This window comes from Ornithodoros turicata, chromosome 7 (genome assembly GCF_037126465.1).
Source record: "Ornithodoros turicata isolate Travis chromosome 7, ASM3712646v1, whole genome shotgun sequence".
Lineage (NCBI taxonomy): Eukaryota > Metazoa > Arthropoda > Arachnida > Ixodida > Argasidae > Ornithodoros > Ornithodoros turicata.
Genome location: NC_088207.1, coordinates 58,560,482 through 58,580,076, shown reverse-complemented (window position 1 = coordinate 58,580,076; position 19,595 = coordinate 58,560,482). Strand labels below are relative to the sequence as shown.

At 43.5% G+C, this 19,595-nt stretch overlaps 1 protein-coding gene across 2 annotated transcripts in view; it reads left to right on the top strand.

Moving 5' to 3' along the window:
• LOC135401737 (ryanodine receptor-like) overlaps positions 1-19,595 on the top strand; it is a 118,036-nt gene that overhangs the window by 22,282 nt on the left and 76,159 nt on the right. For both annotated transcript variants that reach the window (XM_064634295.1, XM_064634294.1), the window contains exons 2-3: positions 16,052-16,156; positions 18,849-18,947. In XM_064634295.1, the coding sequence (XP_064490365.1) occupies positions 16,052-16,156; positions 18,849-18,947 (204 nt within the window). The remainder of the gene's footprint in view (positions 1-16,051; positions 16,157-18,848; positions 18,948-19,595) is intronic.

Below are 19,595 nucleotides of genomic sequence, written 5' to 3'. Positions count from 1 at the left end.
CTTGTGTAAACGTGGCTTGTCGTGACCTGATGCGCCTGTAACGCAGTGTGCCTGTGACCAGTTCAAACCGGCCACCGGCCGTCTTGGCTGATATTTAGTGTATGCATTTTTTTTAATCGTCTCCAATGTATTCTTCCTGTAATGCATAAAGAGTTTCCAAACGGTCCCAAATGAAACAGCTGTCCGAAAGCTTTGTAAGTTCATCGACAACGGCCGAGTTACACAGACACATTGATGTCACGTGATGTCTTCAAGCCACTCTCTTCTACGAAGCGCCGTCGCCATGAAAGTGGTGTAGCGAGAGTGCACCAGGCGGTGTAACCGTACACTTTCGTTACACGATACTTCAGTTGCAAGTATTGGATAAATACCTCGCATGGTGTGCGAAGGAGTGTCACGTTGTGTCTCCGCACGATTTGCTTACGCTTACTGTGCAAGTTACATGATGCAAAATATATATACATGTTGCGTCATTAAAAACTGACCAGAATTTTTATAAAAAGCTGGGTGAGCCGCATAGATGTTGTTTTTGTAGTTGAGTTCTACGGCCAGGCGGACATCCTCTGGAAGAGAGTATGTAACTACCAGACGACTAATTACCCGAAATTCATTAATTAATTTTTAATAGCGAGATAGCAGATTGAGAGACTATCCTCGTTGAACACCTTCCCACGTTCAAAAAATCCCGAAACACGCACATGCGCTGAAATATCCATCCCCGAATTTCGGTGTGCAAATGAGCCAAAACCGAAAAAGCGCGGTTTATCTGAGCGGCACCCACTCAAATTATCTCCACCGCTCCAAATCACGTGGCACTCTGACGTGAAATGGCTCGCAACTAGGACAGTCTCTCAATCTGCTATCTCGCTTTTGCCCGAAATTCCTTAATTAAAAATTAATTAATGAATTTCGGGTAATTAGCCATCTGGCAGTTACATACTCTCTTCCAGCGGATGTCCGCCTGGCCGCAGAATTTAACTGCAAAACCAACATCTATGCTGCTCTCGCAGCTTTCTTTATAAAAATTCTGGTCGGTTTTTAGTGACGCACCCTGTATATATATCTCTCAGGGTAACTGCAGTTTCTCGTTTTACGTAGCGTGTGTATGTAACGTCTACGTTTACGCCATGCTAAAACTGCAGTGTATTTACGTAAAAACGCCCGATATTTTCAGAGAACCGTGAATACATAACGCGTTCGTGGCCGTAAAATAATGCCAGTGTAGTTGTTTAGTAGTGACGCTTATCAGCGGCGTGACTGGGCGGGTAAAAGCATACGCTTGTTGACGCGGAGGTGGTGGGTTCGTGTCCTACCACGGGCTGTGTTTTCTGAGATTTCCTCTGGGTTTTCCGGCAGATTGTCCGGACGAATGTTGGCACAGCTCCCCCTGAAGTCGGGCCAGGACGCGCACTAATTCCGCTCTCCCACTCTCCTTCCTGCTTTCTTTTCTACATCTGTCCACGCCATTCACAGCCATAATTGCTTCGCGGCGCTAACGCAAATTAAAAAAAAGAGTGATGCTTCGCCACATGGCCTTGCTGTTATGCAGGCAAAGCACGCTCTACAGGATATTGTGCCATTTGTTATTGCTCGCAGAGTTGCGGTTCATGGTAACCATCCGTGCCTCCTATCAACGGTCGTTAGAGGTTCTTCCAGAAAACACTCGTTCTTTTTCTCTTTTTTTTTTTTTGCCACGGCACGCACTGGAGAACATTCTAAAGTCGGTTTATATGAAGGCGGTTTGTTACGGTCCAGGAAAAGGAAGATTGTGCGAGGCGAGTACGTTCTCGACGAGATTTGTTCTTCCGTAGCAACAACGCCTCGTTCGCACTTGAGAATCAATATTTCCTGTCCGAATGTTTTCTCTTTAGTTTTTATGTCATGCTTCAGGGAGAAAACTTCTATGTGCAAAATAGCGGAAGAAGGTTCAACCACTGCTTTTTAATACTGTTGCTGTCCAAGCGCTGCAGTTTTTGTTTCTTGTTGTTCCAGTACATTGTCCCTCACTATACACGTATGGAGTAGTAAGTTGTGACCCTCTCTGGACACACACACACATTAAGCTGGACACACACTGGACTTCACATTAAAGCGACAACTTTATTGCGCCAACCACTGTGTGGGCCTTTTTGTGACTTTCTAGGGTCACCTGACTGTGCCACGCTACCGTCACGTGATAGCCATAGGGTAATATGGTCTATGTTGAAGACAGTTGAGCTATTTTGTAAAATAGCAGTCAGAATAATCGCCTAAATTGTACCATAATTCGTTAACTGAATCTCCAAACCTTTGAGAAATGATGCACAATTTACTGTGATGCTAAACCAGATATTTATTTCGTACGAGCCAAAAATGACAGGCTACATATTTCCATCAACTTACCCCACCCTATGGGTAAGTTGAGGACAGTTTAAATGTTGTCTTTTGTTTGGGCCAGCCGAAACGGTCAGCCACGAGTACTGCACATAGAAACACAGGGCAGTGATACAGCATCATAACGATGAGGTCATATTTTATTAGCCGAGGAGCAGAAATGAGCAATTGGAAGTCAATGCTCGCGAAAGTTACAGATGGGACAACAAAAGGCCCCCCTTACCTCGACCACATCTGCAAAACAGCGTCTCACGTCTTTCTAAAAAGCCACGTGCAGAACGTCAACAAGTTACTTCAAAGCCCAGACAACGGCTGTGCTCACCCTGGTGTCAGAGACGAGAAAAAATATTCTTAAGAAAATGCCAGGCGAACATCCCAAACTACCCTCAACTTGCCCCCGTCTTCAAGTAGCCCTACGTTACCCTATTGTGTTTACAGTTTGCTATGGCTGTGTAACACCATAGTGACAACTAAAAACACACACAAATAGATGACTTCGCAAAACATTGAAAGGCCCTCGATAAAAATTTAACAGCATTTGAAAAAAGTTTAACAAAAAAATTCACCGCCAATGATGGCCCTAAAAAGTTAAAAGTTGTAAAAGTTAACGGATTCGAACGCGTTTGGCGATATGCCATGTCTTCGTCTTCATCTAAACTAAATTAGATTCACTGCTTTTGAAGGTACCCTACGAGTATATGCGCATCTTACACAACAGCAGTCCCTTTACACCAAACTAACCGGAACATCTTATAAGCGCTGTTTATTACTCTGGACGTAGCGTTACTCGCTATTTAGCTTATAAGTAAATTATTCGACATCATTATTATACTCGGATAAACTCAGATTAATTTCGCCACCTTCAGCTCATCCTCGAAAAAACACTCGACTATATCTACGCAGGAGCTCCCTTATGAGTTAGATGCTGTCGTACTGAAGCCAAAACTTGCGCCAGCAAAACTTGCTAAAAAAAAAAAAGCCAGGCTCGGTTGGAGACATGGTATGCCGGAATGCGAAGGGACCGAGAATTCCATTTGGATCGAGCTGGGCTGCAGCGTAAGCCCAAGGTTGGGCAAATACCCGTCTGTTGAGGAGCGGCGTAGAATAAGGCAGGGCTCTGCGTGAACTATATTGCGCGATACGGATTGGTAGAACGGAATTTGGTGTTAATAACCTACGGCGATATATATTCAGCTGACATGCTTCTGAAGGACGATGGGTGCAGCCGAGTTCCATCTCTTCCTTCTTCTTTTTTCTTTTTCTTTTTTTTTAGGCGCGATATTTTAATTTCCTCTCTGAATGTGAAATATTGAAATACGGTTATTTATTTATTTCACACAACACACGATAATCATGTGCAGTACTATAAACTACAGTGTGTGTGGGAAAGGCATTATGTGTAGCTTGGCGTGTCCCTGTCCTGTATAATATACGGTCTGATATATACGGTCTACGGTCATGTTAGACTGCAGCTTTAACTTTTTGGGGTTTTTTAGTTAGTTTTCAATTAGTTTTGTTTGTATTATTATAGGTATAATATTATAGCATTCATAGTAATAATATTTATAATAATACTATATAAAATAATGTAGTATTATATAATACGTAATGCAGTCAAAATTCCACTTGACCAGGGTATGTCTCCCGAAGATGATATGTTCAGGTCGGACTAGTGCGTAACGCGTTACTAGTAATTGCGTTACTTGTAATCAGTTACTTTTTTAGTAATTTTTCGAGTAATCAATTACTTTTCTGAGTAATTGATTACTTTTCCGACAGAGATTAAGTTATCTTTCAGATGTTCTGCCCCAAGTCAAGCCCCTCGTGCCGTCAGCCTTTGTTTGGCCGTTCTACTATAGCAAGCGGAGGTCATTGTAATAACGTTCTGGAATTTCAGGGTCTCTCTCCCTAATCTCTTCCTACACCAGTGTGGTGGTACCTGAAGCTTTGAAGGTTTAGTGAATCATGGGGAAGTTCCACGCAATGCTCTTCCACAATCGGGTCAACCTCTTCCCGGGTGATAAAAACAGTAGACATACAGATCTGCTTGTCCTACGCGTTTTTGTTTTTCGTGTTATTTCAGCTGTTCTGCTGTTGAACCTTTTTATTTTATTTTATTTTTGTAAGGGAAAGAAAGAGGAGAAATGAAACTCGTTTCCCGACTTGTTCTGCTACTCCTGAGGCAAACAAAGACGTGTATAATTTGCGTGAATTCAGAGTAGCGACCGGAGTAACGCGTTACTTTTCTAATCGTTACTCAATTACATTTGGAGTCGAGTAATTGGTAACGGTAATCATTTACTTTTTTCGTAGATGTAACGGTAACGGTAATCAATTACTTTTTTCGAGTAACGGGCACAAGTCTGGTTCAGGTGCAGCTGATATTGTTATATCGAAACCATACGCACAATAGATATGTAGAATATTGAAGCATAAATATGCATAAAGAACCTAACTGAACAGTAATAATGATAAAACGTGCATGACATTATGCGCAAGTTTACATATCGTACGTACAGCAATATGTGTACACGTACACTAGTGTCTATATCAGGTGAAACAACCATAATTTATTTGAATGACTCGTTCGTGTATATTGCGGGGGAGTGTGTGTGTGGGGGGTGATATGGAAGCATCATTGTTCCTCTGAGAACAATAACGCGCTAAGATGGACTGTGTCAATCCAAGTGAGGACGTTTGCCGTATCCATCCGTTCCAATGACGCATATGCCTGTCATGGCCGCTATTGGTCCGTAGCGAATAAGTAACGGGTACTGCAGTCACGGTATTTATTTAGTAGATTACTGCTACTACGCACCTAAGCAAGATATTGCTGTCGTAATGCAAATAAGGTATGAGCCGGTTATTCGCGTAAGTTGTACTTAACGGTTCGACTACCTGTTCTGTTACCAATTGGAACTATTTCGTGTGCGCTTTTGTATCACTTTCTGGTTCACTCAACTGGAGAACATGAATACATTTGAGGATTAAAACGCTGCTTTGTTCAGATTTTTCTGGCACGCTATAGCACTTTATTGCTTCGCTCAGTTAACTTCTTCAGCACGCGTCGATACAAAAGATCGACGCCATATGTTGCCTCACCTCCCTGTGTCCGCCCGCTCGTATACGTTCGCGGCGGTCTCCTGTGAAGCGTGCTTCCACTGCGTTGCCACAGTGTACGAAGGAGAAACAACCAAGCAGTACGTCTCCCATCTGGTACCTTAGAAATAAGTTTTAATGTTGCTGTACTCTTGTGAGAGATCGTGATGGTAGTGAAGCATGGCCCTCGAGTTTGCTTGAATACACACATGGGTAAGACAGTAGTTCATAGCCATTCGAGATGAAGCAAAATCTGTGTACAGAAAATGCAACTTGAATAACAGGATCAGCGTTCCCGTCGAACACGTAAAAGACTCTGACGCGTCACGATCAACGGTTTCGTCCGTCCCACATTAACGGGTATATAGAGTCGGCTGAATACAATATTATCACAGCTATAACCGGGCACGGACCGCTATCGACCGGCTTTGGCTCGGTTCAACAGAGCGTGGCAGAGGTAACACAAGCCGAAAGGTATTCCTGGTCATCATCTGACGACCGGCGCGCTCCGAATAATGCCTTTTATAGCTTCGGTGCTGGTGGAGCTTACAGAACGGCCCGGTTATTGGAAAACTGGCGAAGCCCAGGTCAGAATAATCTGTGTGAAAAAAAAAGGAAAATAAAAACGTATATAAATATATAAAACGGGGAATTTCAAAAAGTAAAAGGGAGGTTGCAAAGTGTAGAAACGTGCAATAACACGTAGAATGTGTTTCTGTCGTGTCTTCTAGACGCATTTTTTTTATTTTTTTATTGTGGTTTAAGTTCTAATATGCGTATAGGTCGACGTTGGGAAAGCAACGAACAAAGAACACAGCGAACACTGTCTGCAAGGATAAAGAAAAAAAAAGGGAAGATTGGAGGAGAGTAATGGTATTCTATAGACGTAAGGCAATAATGGAAAGGATGGTCTGGAAATTTCTGGGAGTCTGGTCAGGTATCGTGTGTTTCAGCTCTAGACACGGACAGTTGGTGTGATATGGCAGGATGTGTTTTGAAGGCGATCTGCTGGGAAAGGCAAGTGTAGAATTTTGTCGAGATTTGTGGAATTACATCGATGTTTAATGGTATGGGTCCTTCCTAGACTCGTGCGTGTATACTCATTACAACAAACTGCGTAAGCGGTTGCATTCTTCTAGTATTTTTTTAAGTAAGCGATTAGTTTGGGAAACGAGCGATTTTTCTGGTAATCATAATAATTGTAGTATAGTAATTATCAGCATAGACACATATTAATAATTATATGGTTTTCTGGTAATTGGAGGCAAGGATCATTACACTCTTATCGATTACTCATTCGTAGACAAAATCTTCCCCGACATGCGCGCCCCACCATTCATCTAATCCTCCGATAATAGACCGAAGGCATAGCATTGCAAAGCTGTACGTGGTGGTGACGTGGAGGACAAACTGCGAGAGGATCCTTTCTGGATAACCTTCTCGACCTGCGGGTGCCTTGTCTTCTTATGGGAAGTCCGCAGCACGCTTACCCATACATGTACTGCAGGCATACTGTGCCTGTTTCCTTTGTGTATAGTGCCACGTCAGCAACATGATGCACGATCTTCGCTGTTTTCTAGACGTCACATTTTCACGTAGAGAATTTCGGAGCGTGTCACGTTTCAACTTTCTCTAAATGTGAGAGGTTTGGTGAATTATGAGAGGTTAATTATGAGAGACTGTACCACCTCTGCAACCACTGTAACATGCTACGAGAAAGAATCAGTGTGTTTATCTTATTATTTTTACCCAGTGATCCTTTTCGCAGTGCCTTGTAGTGATTATGATAGTGACGAAAATCAATCTCCAACCAAGGTACAGGAAGGGGGATACCCGACGTTTTGAGCCAGTTCGGCTCCTCTCTGAGGGGCGACTCCGAAGAAGGAGACGAACTGACTCCGAAACGTCCAGTATCCCCTTCCTGTACCTTGATTGGAGATTTCCGTTACTATCACTGTTTTTACCCAACCGGACACACTTCTGTCGAAGATGTTCACATTGTAGTAATTACGATACAGTTTTGTACCTCGTGAAGGATAGTAAGTAGGGAGATTTGCAAGAGATTGTATCCCCTCTGTAGCCACTGCAACATGCTACGAAAAAGCATCAGTGTTTTTATCTTTACCCAATGATCCTTTTCGCGTGATATCGAACGTAAGTAACGGTACAGTTTTGTACCTCGTGAAATGAAGTAAGTAGGGAGAATTTTTTTTAAAGAAGAAACGACGAAAGAACAAGAAAAGGGTGAAACAAAATCCTCTGTTCGAGAAACAAAAATACGGAACAGGCGTCATGTGGCCTCTTCATATAAACTCTATATACGTTCTTTTGCCCGCGCGGTTTCTTCGTATGCGCTGCGCAGATGAAAATCTCTCCTGGGGTAGCGAGGTGGATTAGAGAAGGAATGTGTTGTTAAGAAGGCGGAACTAGCAGAGAATTTATGACAGCCCGCTTGAAACGCACCAAACCAGGCAGAGCCAATTTGAAAGTCAGATTTTGAGTGCTCGGGCTTTACACGTTTATTATTTTGACTACACCGGCATCGACCGTGGGTTACGCTCCACAGGCGAAAGGGTGAGGATGAAAGAGCACTAGAGGAGAGAAGTAATTTTACGCGGCCTCGCTCAGCCGTCTTCGGCGCTGTTGGTGCCGTGAATTCACAGTCGCCTTTCAGAGTGGAGCTTTCACGTAGAATGCTAGATGAAGGAAAAGAATGTCATCGTTGAAGCGTCACGCAATTTTGATGACTCTGAGGTAAAATGACGTGCTGGTCCAGATTTTCATCGAAAGATTGAAATTCACAGACTCCTCCTCATCCTCAGCCGACTGCAGTGAATCACCCCATGTCATAGTCACGATTTATTTGTTGTTGTTGTTGTTCCGCAGACTGAAACGCGTCTTTTGAAATCAATTAACTAAACAAGTTGGCTGCTAGAATATTGTTACTACGAGTTTTCTTACTTCTGGGAAAGACGCCCGACTGACAGATTTCTCCTCTTACGTGTTCTTTGCTATCTAGTGGTCCGGATGTCTCGGAGGGGCGTCATGACATTTTCTCCGTCCTCAGTAATGATGTGTGCAGATATTTCTCTCGCTTTCTTTCTTTCTTTTTTTTTTTTTGCACTACAGATAATCGTCGGCAAAGAGGTAAATGTGATGGAATGAGGAAAGGAGTTCCTAATCGAATTGTGTTCTTGTTTCTTTCTCCTCCCTTACGTTGTCTTATCCAATCATTCCGCGTCTGTGATCTAACCCTGTTCGGCATCGGCAACACTTTCTTCTTTCCGCGCTTGTCTGCAGTCGCGTTTCGCAACCGCAAATATTCCGACGATAATAACAACCGACCACCCTCGTACCCAGACTAAAACAAAAAGAAAACAAGAACAAATGTGGGACGTCTGCAAATAACCTTTCACGGTGCTAGTTTCATCAAACGCAATACTGCCGAATGCATTTTCTGCTTCGCCAGCAAGACCAGGATTGTCACATTGCTTCAACATATTGGGATACGTAAGAAACAGAAGCGTATACGAAGAGGGGAGTCAAGTCCTGTAGATCACATAAACAAATAAATATAGATATATAACTATTAAATTTACATAAGCTGAATAAGCTGAATTTACATCAGCTTATGCAAATTTAATAGTCATATATCTCTATTGATTTGTGCACAATTATTGAGTCTTCGCTTCAGTCATCGTCTGGCTCTCAGTTAGATAATCCGTAACCTTCCCTTTTGTCCATTCTGGGCCACTCGTTTCCCGTACTCCTGACCCCCCTGAATTGATTCAGTATCACGTTTTATGGCAAAAACTGCCATGAAGGAACCGGAGAGAAAGCAAAAAAATATGTGCACCTCAGTAAAAAGCGAATTAAAAGTAACTTGGAACTTAACTTAACTTACTTTGGCAAAGTTACCTGAAAAAGGAACGACTTCCTCTGAAAGTTACCACGGCGCAAAAGTACCGAGTTAAGTTACAAGTTACCAAAAAAAGGAACTTAGTTACAGTAACGAGTTACCTCGAACTCTGCTAGGAAGTCTCGATATAATGTAACAAAATAATCAATCAATATAATATCAATATAAAAATGAAGTCACGAATGACAAATCAGGCAGATTACAAGCGATATGTAATACCGAGTATGTTATACAACCAAATACCTCTTACCATGCCGTTATACCAGTGCCAATTAGCAGTTGAACAAATTTAGTGTTTTGTGCCGAACAACTTTTCCTTTATGCAATATGACTCCGGAAGTCCGGAAGAAGAAATTTCCCGTCGAACTATTCGGCCCAACCACGCGTCCTTGGTCCCCTTCCTAGGGAACTTCGATTACCCACAAGGATACGACAGTATCACGTGCTTCATCGTCATCAATACTTCTTTCGCTATAAGTGCTCTGTATAGCTCGATTGGCGTCACACGGGGATATTTTGAGGAAACATTGATTCTAGACGCGACGTCTCACATTCGTGGTCGACTCCAGTGCGGTTCAGAATAGGATTGGACGTGTTGGAATCTGCCCCAGTGCCCTGGATTATGGCAAAGGTGATTGGTACCGAAGATCCTCACCGATCGAAGCTGGTTACTTCCGCTTAGAGTCGCCAACTACTTCGGCTCCCTGAACAGATGAAGCCGGATTAAGGGAATGCCTCGCAATAGGAGTCTGCTGCAGACGCTGAGCCCGGTAACGTTCTGCTTCTGCTAATTAACGTGGTTTTCGTAGTTTTCGTTAATTAACGTGGTAATTAGGATGGTGTTCGGTGGCTAGGCACCCTGTTAAAAATGACTACGTTTTGCGAGTGAGGTTGATTCTGTTATGTGGATTTGTGGGTTATGAGAGAAATGCATGCCGTGAAGAACGTCCAGTGATTGTTCATAGTTCCCACCCGAGCGCACTATAAACGGAGGTATAGTTTAAATGCTTGAGACATATCTAGAAACCTTCAGAAGGCTACACAATGAAAGCATCGTTCTCATGCAGTGTATCAGGAAATCCGAAGCGAGTATATTCGAAAAAAAAAAAACATAACGAAATTTCGTCAATTAAAAAGAAAAAACATATTTACCTCCCGAAATTTTGCAGCAGTTCATTCAGGATCGATGCTAGGTGATAGATAGCATGCAACTTCTGCTGTCGGCAATTGCCTAAGCTTTCTGGACATTGCTTCAACGCGTCTTTACGTTTATGTTTCGTAATCAGAAATAATTTTTACGTAAATTCCGCGCGACAATATGTTGAAAAAACTGTGTTGAGGGAACGATCTAGGACGCGTACTTTTTATTGGTATGAATTGCGTACTAGTCTGAAGGCTCAGTATTTTGTCTGTAGCGGCACATTAAGCAACAACTTTGCCCAACAATTAAGAAAGACGAGTTAAGGCGAACAGCGAACATGTGCATAGTGAATAGCGAACTTGAAAGTAGAGCACATGAGAAGTATCTTTGTGGTGTGGAGGGGGGGAGAGAATTTATGTTAGGACTAGCAGAAGCAAACAAGCAAACGGGTTAAGGGGTCAGCACCCCATTAAGGTTGCATTTTCCCTTTAGGTGGCAAGGTAAACGTAAAGCTAATTAAGCAATAACCCGTTCCTAATCCGTGCTCCCCTAACCGCTACACTGCGCAACGCAAGTACATTGATGCGTTTTCACACCTCCTGTTTTGAATGCGCGGTTCCATTTCCAAGTATACATGGCTGTGCTCCGTAAATATGTGAGCGTTTCCTCCGCTGGTGAATGTTTGCTTAAACTGATCTACGTCCAAACAACCAGGGCCATAAAACTAACGACTCCCTGAAGTTTTCAGGCGCTGCGCCGTAAAATTATCAGCCAACGGTGACGCAGCACAGCGCCATCTAACTTTTCTCGTAATGCCTACGGGACGAGCGTCTGTTGTGACGATGGAAGCAAAAGGACGTGACTTGCGTGCGAGGCGCGACGTGAAAGGGGCACACGTCGTTAAAACGCTCTCTGGAATCAGCCTCTTCACTCCCGACAGAAAGGTCTCATTGGTTTCCCTCGCAGTCTTTGCATAACATGAAAGGGTATGGACCTTTTCGTCTATCGTTGTGATATTCATATTGGGAAAGTCACCGGCGTTCTTTTGTCGGCGTCGCTATTCTGCGCTTCAACTTATGCTTCCAAACGTTAGGTAAAGGGCACTTTACAACAATGGCAATATCGGCAACTTAACACGCGCTTCACTGTATAGGTGTGGGTAGGGCACTTCGTAGCCGTGGCGCGTACAACAAGTGGGCTTCACCGTACGCTCAGCAGCCTTAAGTGGAACGCACTTTACAGGATTGACATGCAAACAGTAAGTTGGTTTCGCCTTGCGTTTGCAAGCGATAGGTAAAGCGCACTTTACAACAGTTTCGTGAAACTTTGAGCAAACACACACGGACAGGAGGACGGCACACCACACAGCTCCTGGTTTCCAAGTTTCCGAACATCTGTCCTGTACCAACTGGCTCAATCTGCCATTTTAACAACACTGACATACAAACAGGAAGTCGGCCTCACCGCACACAAACCGGCGTCGAAGGTGAAGTGCACTTCAAAGCACTGATGTAAAAGCAGGTCGGCTTCACAGTACACTTAGAAACACTAAGCGAAGCGTGCTTTACAGGATTGACATACAACCAACAAGTTGGTCTCATGTAACGCTTGCAAGTATAAGGCGAAGCGTTTCTTTCATAATGGCAACACCAAAGTGGATTTAGTATCTACGAGTGAGAAATGTCTACAGTACGCTGTATTGGAAAACACGCGTTATATGTCTACAAGTCAGTATGTTACCACGTAGGATTCACCAAAGCTTAAAAGAATCAGAAACGCGTTTTATGCAAAAGATGCAGAGATACCAAAACCGAAGCTTTGACGCTCTTGATGGGACGCGTTCTTCAAAACATACATCAATCTAGATTGAGTTTTCGCCGTCGTATGGTGAACTGAAGCTTTGTAGCCATATCTTATGTGGAAACGCAGCAGTCATGTATAGGTAGAAACAACGTGTTTCGTCGTGCATATACTTGGCAACGTTTTGCACGTTTTGCCGTTCTTGCAGTCACCGAAATGCGAAAAGCAAATAGAAAATAATATATATTGTACTTCAGAGCTCAGAGCAGCCGAAAAGAATTCGGAAGCGCAACTTGGATGGAAGCCAAGTACGCGATTGTACATGGGAGGAGCCGCTAGGAAAAGTTCAATTTTTGAGCCATCTCATGCTTTGGAGAGCATACGGTTCGTTGGGTCTTTAGCATAATCATCAAAGTACGCATTCAATGAGTAGCAATGACAAAAAATAGCGTTTCCTCCATGAACACAACGCATGCAAGATGAATGTAGAGCTGTACGGTCCTTGGGGCTAAGCGTATTATTGGTCTTTGAGACGACACAGTGGAGGAAGGAGGTTTTGTGGGGGTCCTAAAGTCAGTCAGTTCAGAATATCTAGCCTGACACTCTTAAAAATGAACGTCACCGCTTAACACGCTTTTAGCCAACCATCAACTCGAATGATATCTGCCCTGATTTGTTGAAAACGGGAGACGTACCCTTTTTTTGTGACACCTATACGCTTAAAAATGAACTTCACCGCATAGCACGCTCCTAGCCAACCATCATCTCGAATGATACCGTTATCTGCCCTGATATGTTGAAAACGGGAGGCGTACGCCTTTTTTGTGACACTTATGCTGTTCATAATTGTCACAAAAAAGCGTACGCCTCCCGTTTGCAACAAATCGAGTCAGATAACGATATCATTCGAAATGATGGCTGGCTATGAGCGTGCTATGCGGTGAAGTTCATTTCTAAGAGTGTAGAATGTGCTGAAGGGTGCAGGTTGCTGGAGGTGAAGCGAACTTTATGTTTGCATGTTTGTTGTGTAAAGTGCGCTTCACCTTACGTTCGTGAGCCTCATGTCAAGGGCACCTTAAGATTGGCATACAAACAGCCGAAAATACAAACATAGGCTCTCATCTACCTTGCAATAACACATCAAGCGATATGATTTTGCATCCACGCTTTCATGATATTAGCATTTATAATGGCAGTCCATCTCCTTACGCCTAGCTTCAGCAGAAAATAGAAACGCCAAGGACACGTCGTTCGCTGGAAGGGAAAAAGGGGGATACAAAATCTATATCTTTCAAGTGTGGGTATCATTTTTTTTTTTTTTTTTTGCGTCTGGTATATTTAGTTGCGAGTCAGCACTGTAGTGCGTCTGTGTCGTTACGGCCTCCAGGCTAGGAAATATGCGACTTGTCTCGTCTTGGCTACCTTTATAGCTGCATACTTGAATATCCCCGTAGAGGCCTCGCAAGACACGCTAAAGTTACGAGACATGCTAGGATAACGAGGCATCCAACGAGACGAATCCAAGTTAAGCGAGGTGGAAGTAATAGTGCTAGACAAACGAGCCACGATATGATAACAAGGACGAGGAAGACGAGGGATGGCGTCTTTTGACTGATCCCGAAAAACGTCCTCAGCCATAGTCATAAATAATGATGTTCCACCGTATACCGGGTGTCTCAGTTAAATCCCCGGGGCTAAATAATTCGCGAACCGGTGCACCAATCGAAGAACTTTCTTTTTTACAAGTACATGTGTTCGATACAGCCTACAACCTGCGCACCGTGTGAATCAGTTGGAGCCACTCATTATTAAAATAAAAGTGCAAATGAGTTTCGTTAAAAAACGTGACTTCAAAAGCAGGGCGCCGTCGGCATTAAAATGTGTACTACCCCTTTTGGGAACTTCAGTGAACACCTTTTAGAGAAAAATCTGCCACCGAGGCGGGTCATTTGTTGCAGTGATTAATTAGTTTCGATTTACATATTTTTGTCGCGGCTGGTTGCGGCGAAGTTCAAAAGGACGTAATTCATTGGTGCACATGTGGAAGGGCTTCCATTTGCGCTTCGCCGCGGCAAAAATATGTAAACCTAAACAAAGTAATTACTGCAACAAATGACTCTCTAAAAGGTGTCCACTGAAGGTCCCAAAAGGGGTAGTACCATTTTAATGCCGACGGCGCCCTTTTATTAATTTAATGAGCGGCTCCAACTCATTCACGCGGTGCGCAGGTTGTAGGCGGTATCGGACAGACACTCGTAAAAAAGAAACTTCTTCGATTGGTGCACCGGTTCGCGAATTATTTAGCCCGGCTCAGGCACCCTGTATACCTCATTACACTTGCGCAACTACCAGTAATGTCAGGGTAATGTTTTATTACAAGTACGAGGTGCTAAGCAAAAGGGGATGCGTCAGGGTCAGAAAGCATCGTTCGAACGCCGCTTCTACTGGTTATTGTTCAGTGAAGGCAACCAGAAAATAAACAACAAAGAGCTCGCCGTTGTCGGTGGGCAACGCCACGACTTAACGCTCTGGGGTACTGTGTGTCCTGGGTCGACTTCTAAGAAAACTGTGCCGACGTATGTATGACTGCGTCTGAGGAAAACCCAGGTCAGCATAGCCGGCACCGGGATTCGAACCCGGGTACCTCCCAGTCTCGACGTGACATGGCCTCCACGCTAACCACTTAGCCACGCGAGCTGGTGAGAACGGCTGGTGAGAATTTTCAGCGGACGACGGTCTCGGGAGGGGCCACGTGCTTCTAAGAACCAATAGGAATGACGGATGGCCGCACTCCTCTTGTGTCATCGCCCAGCGTGGCAAGATGGTGCATGTCGTTAACTATAGATCATGACGAACAACTCCTTTATTTTTGTTCATTATTCCTGAATATGTTGCATAATGTTTAGGGTGCACCATCACCAAGTCAACTGCTGTTCGTGGGTACCATAAAAATACCGATAAATAAATAAATAATGGGTCTAACTTCCCATATGAAAACGACACTACGCCTGTAAGGCCTACGCCTTGTTAATGTCAATGACTGCTAATAACATTTATTTTGGCGCGAGATGATTGATCTTTACTATATAGCCCTGTCCACACTTTTTCTCGGGCGACGATGTTGTTCCGATATTGTTCATATCAATAAATCAAATCAAATCAAATCTGAGTACACACTTCCGCACCGGACGCCACGGCCGACTGCTCTCTTGTGTAGCGATAAGCTTTCCTTTCGTTCGCCGTGCAATAACCCCAGTCATCTGTCTTCCTTTAAAGAACCTGACAGGCGTTCCTATAGACGTGGAAGATAGGCTCGTTTTCCTAAACGCGTGTTTCATCTACTGCAGGACGCCATTTCCCTCCCTTCTTTCGCTATACCTTCAACAGAAAATGAAGTCCTTCCCATTGTGCGCCGTGTATAGAAAGTATCACGCCTACGGTGCGTTGTACGGAGGTGTGTATAGTGGCTATACAGCTTTGAGAGAATGTCTGCAGGGAAATATTTCTGAGGCGCTATACAAAAGGCGGACTGCGCTGACGTGGTGTTTTGCAGGGGATACTCGTGAATGATGTTTATTAATTAGATTAGATTAATTGGACCGTGAGGAGAAAGAGAAAAAAGAAAAAAAAATACTGGCGAGGAAGTGTGCAGAAATGAGAACTTGTTCAGTGTTGGCACATTATCTTCTATGCTCATTTTGACTGGGTCTTTTGAACAGGACGACATGGTATGCCTGCAATGCATCGCTACCGGAACAAGAGTTTGCCTGGCGGCGGAGGGTTTCGGCAACAGGCACTGCTATTTGGAGAATATCGCCGACAAGGTAATGCACGCTACATCCTTTACATCGCACGAAAATTATGCCAGAGATCTCAACAAGATGTATGCGCGCACGTGTATTTGTACAGATGTGTATGTGTTCGAAAAGCTAAATGGTGCGGGTAACCGCAAAGATTCTTCACATCGATACACCATAGCATAGATGCACCGTAACATATCATAGAAACACCATCATAACGTCACACCTGTACGTAATGCCGTCTTCACATCTGCTCTTCCTTATTTTTCCCAACAGACAAACATACACACAACCAGGCTTATTCACACGATGCCACTTGCCTTTCGCACATTTCCTTTAAACCATTCGCCCTACTTAATTTCCTGCCTCACGAAACTCTATTTGGCCGTGGCCTACTAACGTATTTCGACGCAAAAAAAAATATACGCATTCAACGAAGTATGAATGCCCCAATAAGGAGTGCCAGTAAATACTCCCTAAACGTTCCCTTATCTCGTATATATTCCCTCACAACTAACCTCGCTCTTAGAATCGCGTTTTTCGAATAGAAGTTTTTCGCGTCTCTAATCGACCTCAAGCAACGAACGTGTTCAATTTCTATTTATAACTCCAATCTTTCGCACAGTGTGTTGTTTTTCTTCTTTCTGAACAATAAATAAATAAAGAAAGAAACTCTGCGCACGCATTTATGATATACCAAACAACCGCTCGGTGCACATTTGTTACTTCTGTACTCTCGTTGACCTCTCGTATATTCGCGCAAAACGAAATGAGGAGCGACTTCCCATCTTATCTCTCCATTGAACCAACTTTTTTGGCGGCATTTCGATGTTTACCCATCCCTCGTTGACTGCGGACTTGATCATTTCGGTCTCCCCTTTCGATGTTTAATATTGAATGAGACCGTCGAGTAAATATAGTTTCCAATGTCGTTCTCTCTTTCTACGCACGATGATGGTAATGCGCGAAACTCTTTTTCTTTCTTTTTTGCTTCTACGTGTGTTAATCGTGGAGGAGCATGATCAAGTTCTGTGGTCTTGGGTTTCGCTTATCTGTGACCATTATTTACGTAGAGTTTCTCTTTCACGTAGATACATTACCCGGTCGTTCTACTATATCTCGAAATGGGCATCAGTTAGTTGGGCGAGATGGAATTTTCCAATTAGCTAGCTTCTCTGTAGAACTCCGACTTGTCGTCGCTTCGCATTCATCATAATTCATCCTCTCATATTAACCGCTGTGAAGTGGGGAAACATCCCATGTCATCCTCTCTTCTCCTTCATTTACTGTTGTTGTTGTATAGTTTTTTATTCTGATTGATTGATTTGTAAAAGAAAAAAATGGAGATGTTAGTCCCGAGCCACTCGAGACTGGCTACTCCAGGACGCGTTATTCAGAAAAGGAAGGGAAACTACCTCTTTGACACTTTGTGACGCTCTTTATTTTTCGTGCATTGAGATTTTGCACGTGGACTCTCCTACGCTGTTGCTTTCAACCTCTCCCTAGTATTTTTCTTCATCAACATCAACATCAACTGTTGCTTTTGATGCCAAGTTTTGTGGTGATGCTTTCATCCATTCCGTTTCAAAGTGTATAGGTTTCTGTATTCATTCTTTCTCTTTTATTCATTCCGTATCACTTCTGTCCTTACCGACCTTATATGTATCTCGGCGTTAACGGTGGGAAGTTTCATAGCTGACGAAACAGAAACCATTAGACGTTTTGTTCTGTTTCTTGTTTGCACCACACTTATCCTTATGATGATGGTGACGATGACGATGTTGGGGCAAGAAAAAGAATATCGAAAGAAGAGATAGGGCACCGACTAACTGGTACTTGACGATTAAACGAAAAAAAAAAAAAAAAGAAGGACACAGACACGGAGCCAGGACGACACGACAGAATTCTGTTAATAATTCTGCAGTGTTGTTCTTGTTCCGTGTCTCTCGGTCCTTTTTGCATTTAAAACAGAGTGTACAGGGTGTTTCATGAAGATCCCTCGGCCGAATAATTTGTAAACAGCTGGCGCCATAGAAGAACTTTCTTTTTGGTAAAGATCCTCGGGACATCGGTCATGAACTGAGTAGTGAGCGACTCATTTGCATACGCTCACTAATTAAATAAACCTCCTGACTTTTAAATTTTACTTCGCACGCTTTCAGAACCACTGTTTTACATATCGGGACCTTCAGCGAAAAATATTTCAAGAAAAAAATGTGTCGACACTTCATGATTTTTTTGGGTAATTAATCGCACATATTTCTTGCGCGGACTAGTGCACCAATGCGCTCTTTGGATCAGCTATCCGGCTGTCAATTTTGTGTTCATAGTAATAGTAGCATTCGAGTCTTGAACATCAACTTCTCTATCATCCTTTGTCTGTCACTGCAGCACTTCCTGCTGCATTCTTTTTCTCAGTTAGACGAGCAAACACTTAACCCGCAAGAACGTGGCAGAGCAAATAACGTACTTAATTAAATGATACACGTCTTAGTAACAATTTGGGCCAACACGAAAAGCTAAAAGATAATTTCTGTGAGAGAGACAAGTTTCATGACCAGTCTAGTAGACAAAAACTGTGGACGTACATACGTAAACAAGTTATTGTTGTCATAAAAGCAAAGCCCATCGCAAAAAATAAACAAAAACAAAATAAAGAATGATAAAAAATTCAAAATAAAAATGTTGACGAACGCATGTTGTTCTTTCCTTCCAGAACTTCCCTCCTGAGATGTTGTCCTGCGTCCTTGTCCTCGAGCAAGCGCTCTCCGTGCGAGCCTTGCAGGAGATGGTCACTGCTACAAATTCTGACACTGTAAGTGTAACCCCCCTGAGAGTACCCGGGATGATGGTGGTGGTGTTACTGCTGAAAGAGTACCCGGGAGGGGGAGGGGGGCAGGATCGGCTCGCCGTTGTTGGTCACACAGAAGTGGGCGTCGTCTCGACTATAGCAAAAAGAAAAAAACGGATGGAGGTTAGAGGATGAAGTGTGGAGATGCGTAGAGGGTGCATGAGCTCGTCGGGGAGAGCAATGTGTTAGAGGGGTCGTTGAGCAAGACCCGTCTTCTGCAGAAAGAGAATAAGGTTTCTTGCTTTAGCGGAACATTCGGCAGAAGAAGCACCGGGATAGAGAATGTCCGCTATCGTGCCCGAGCTGGAGTGAGGGAGATTGGCTTCGCGCGTAGTATGGTATGCTCCGCAGTCTCGCAAGATGCGCTCGATTGTTTCAGGTTATTGACAGTGGCCACAGCAGGCGTCACCCCTAGAGCCGATCTTGAATAAAGAGTACCCGGGAAATGACCCAGCTGCTCAACAGTCCACAAATGGCCTTGCTTCTAATGCAACAAAATTTTTATTTTGATGATCGATGATGACAGTTGGGGTGTTTCATTGCGACAGGCGATATATCGTCTACTCCATTGCTCGCGATAATTTTGTGAGAATGTACCCAATGTACCCAATG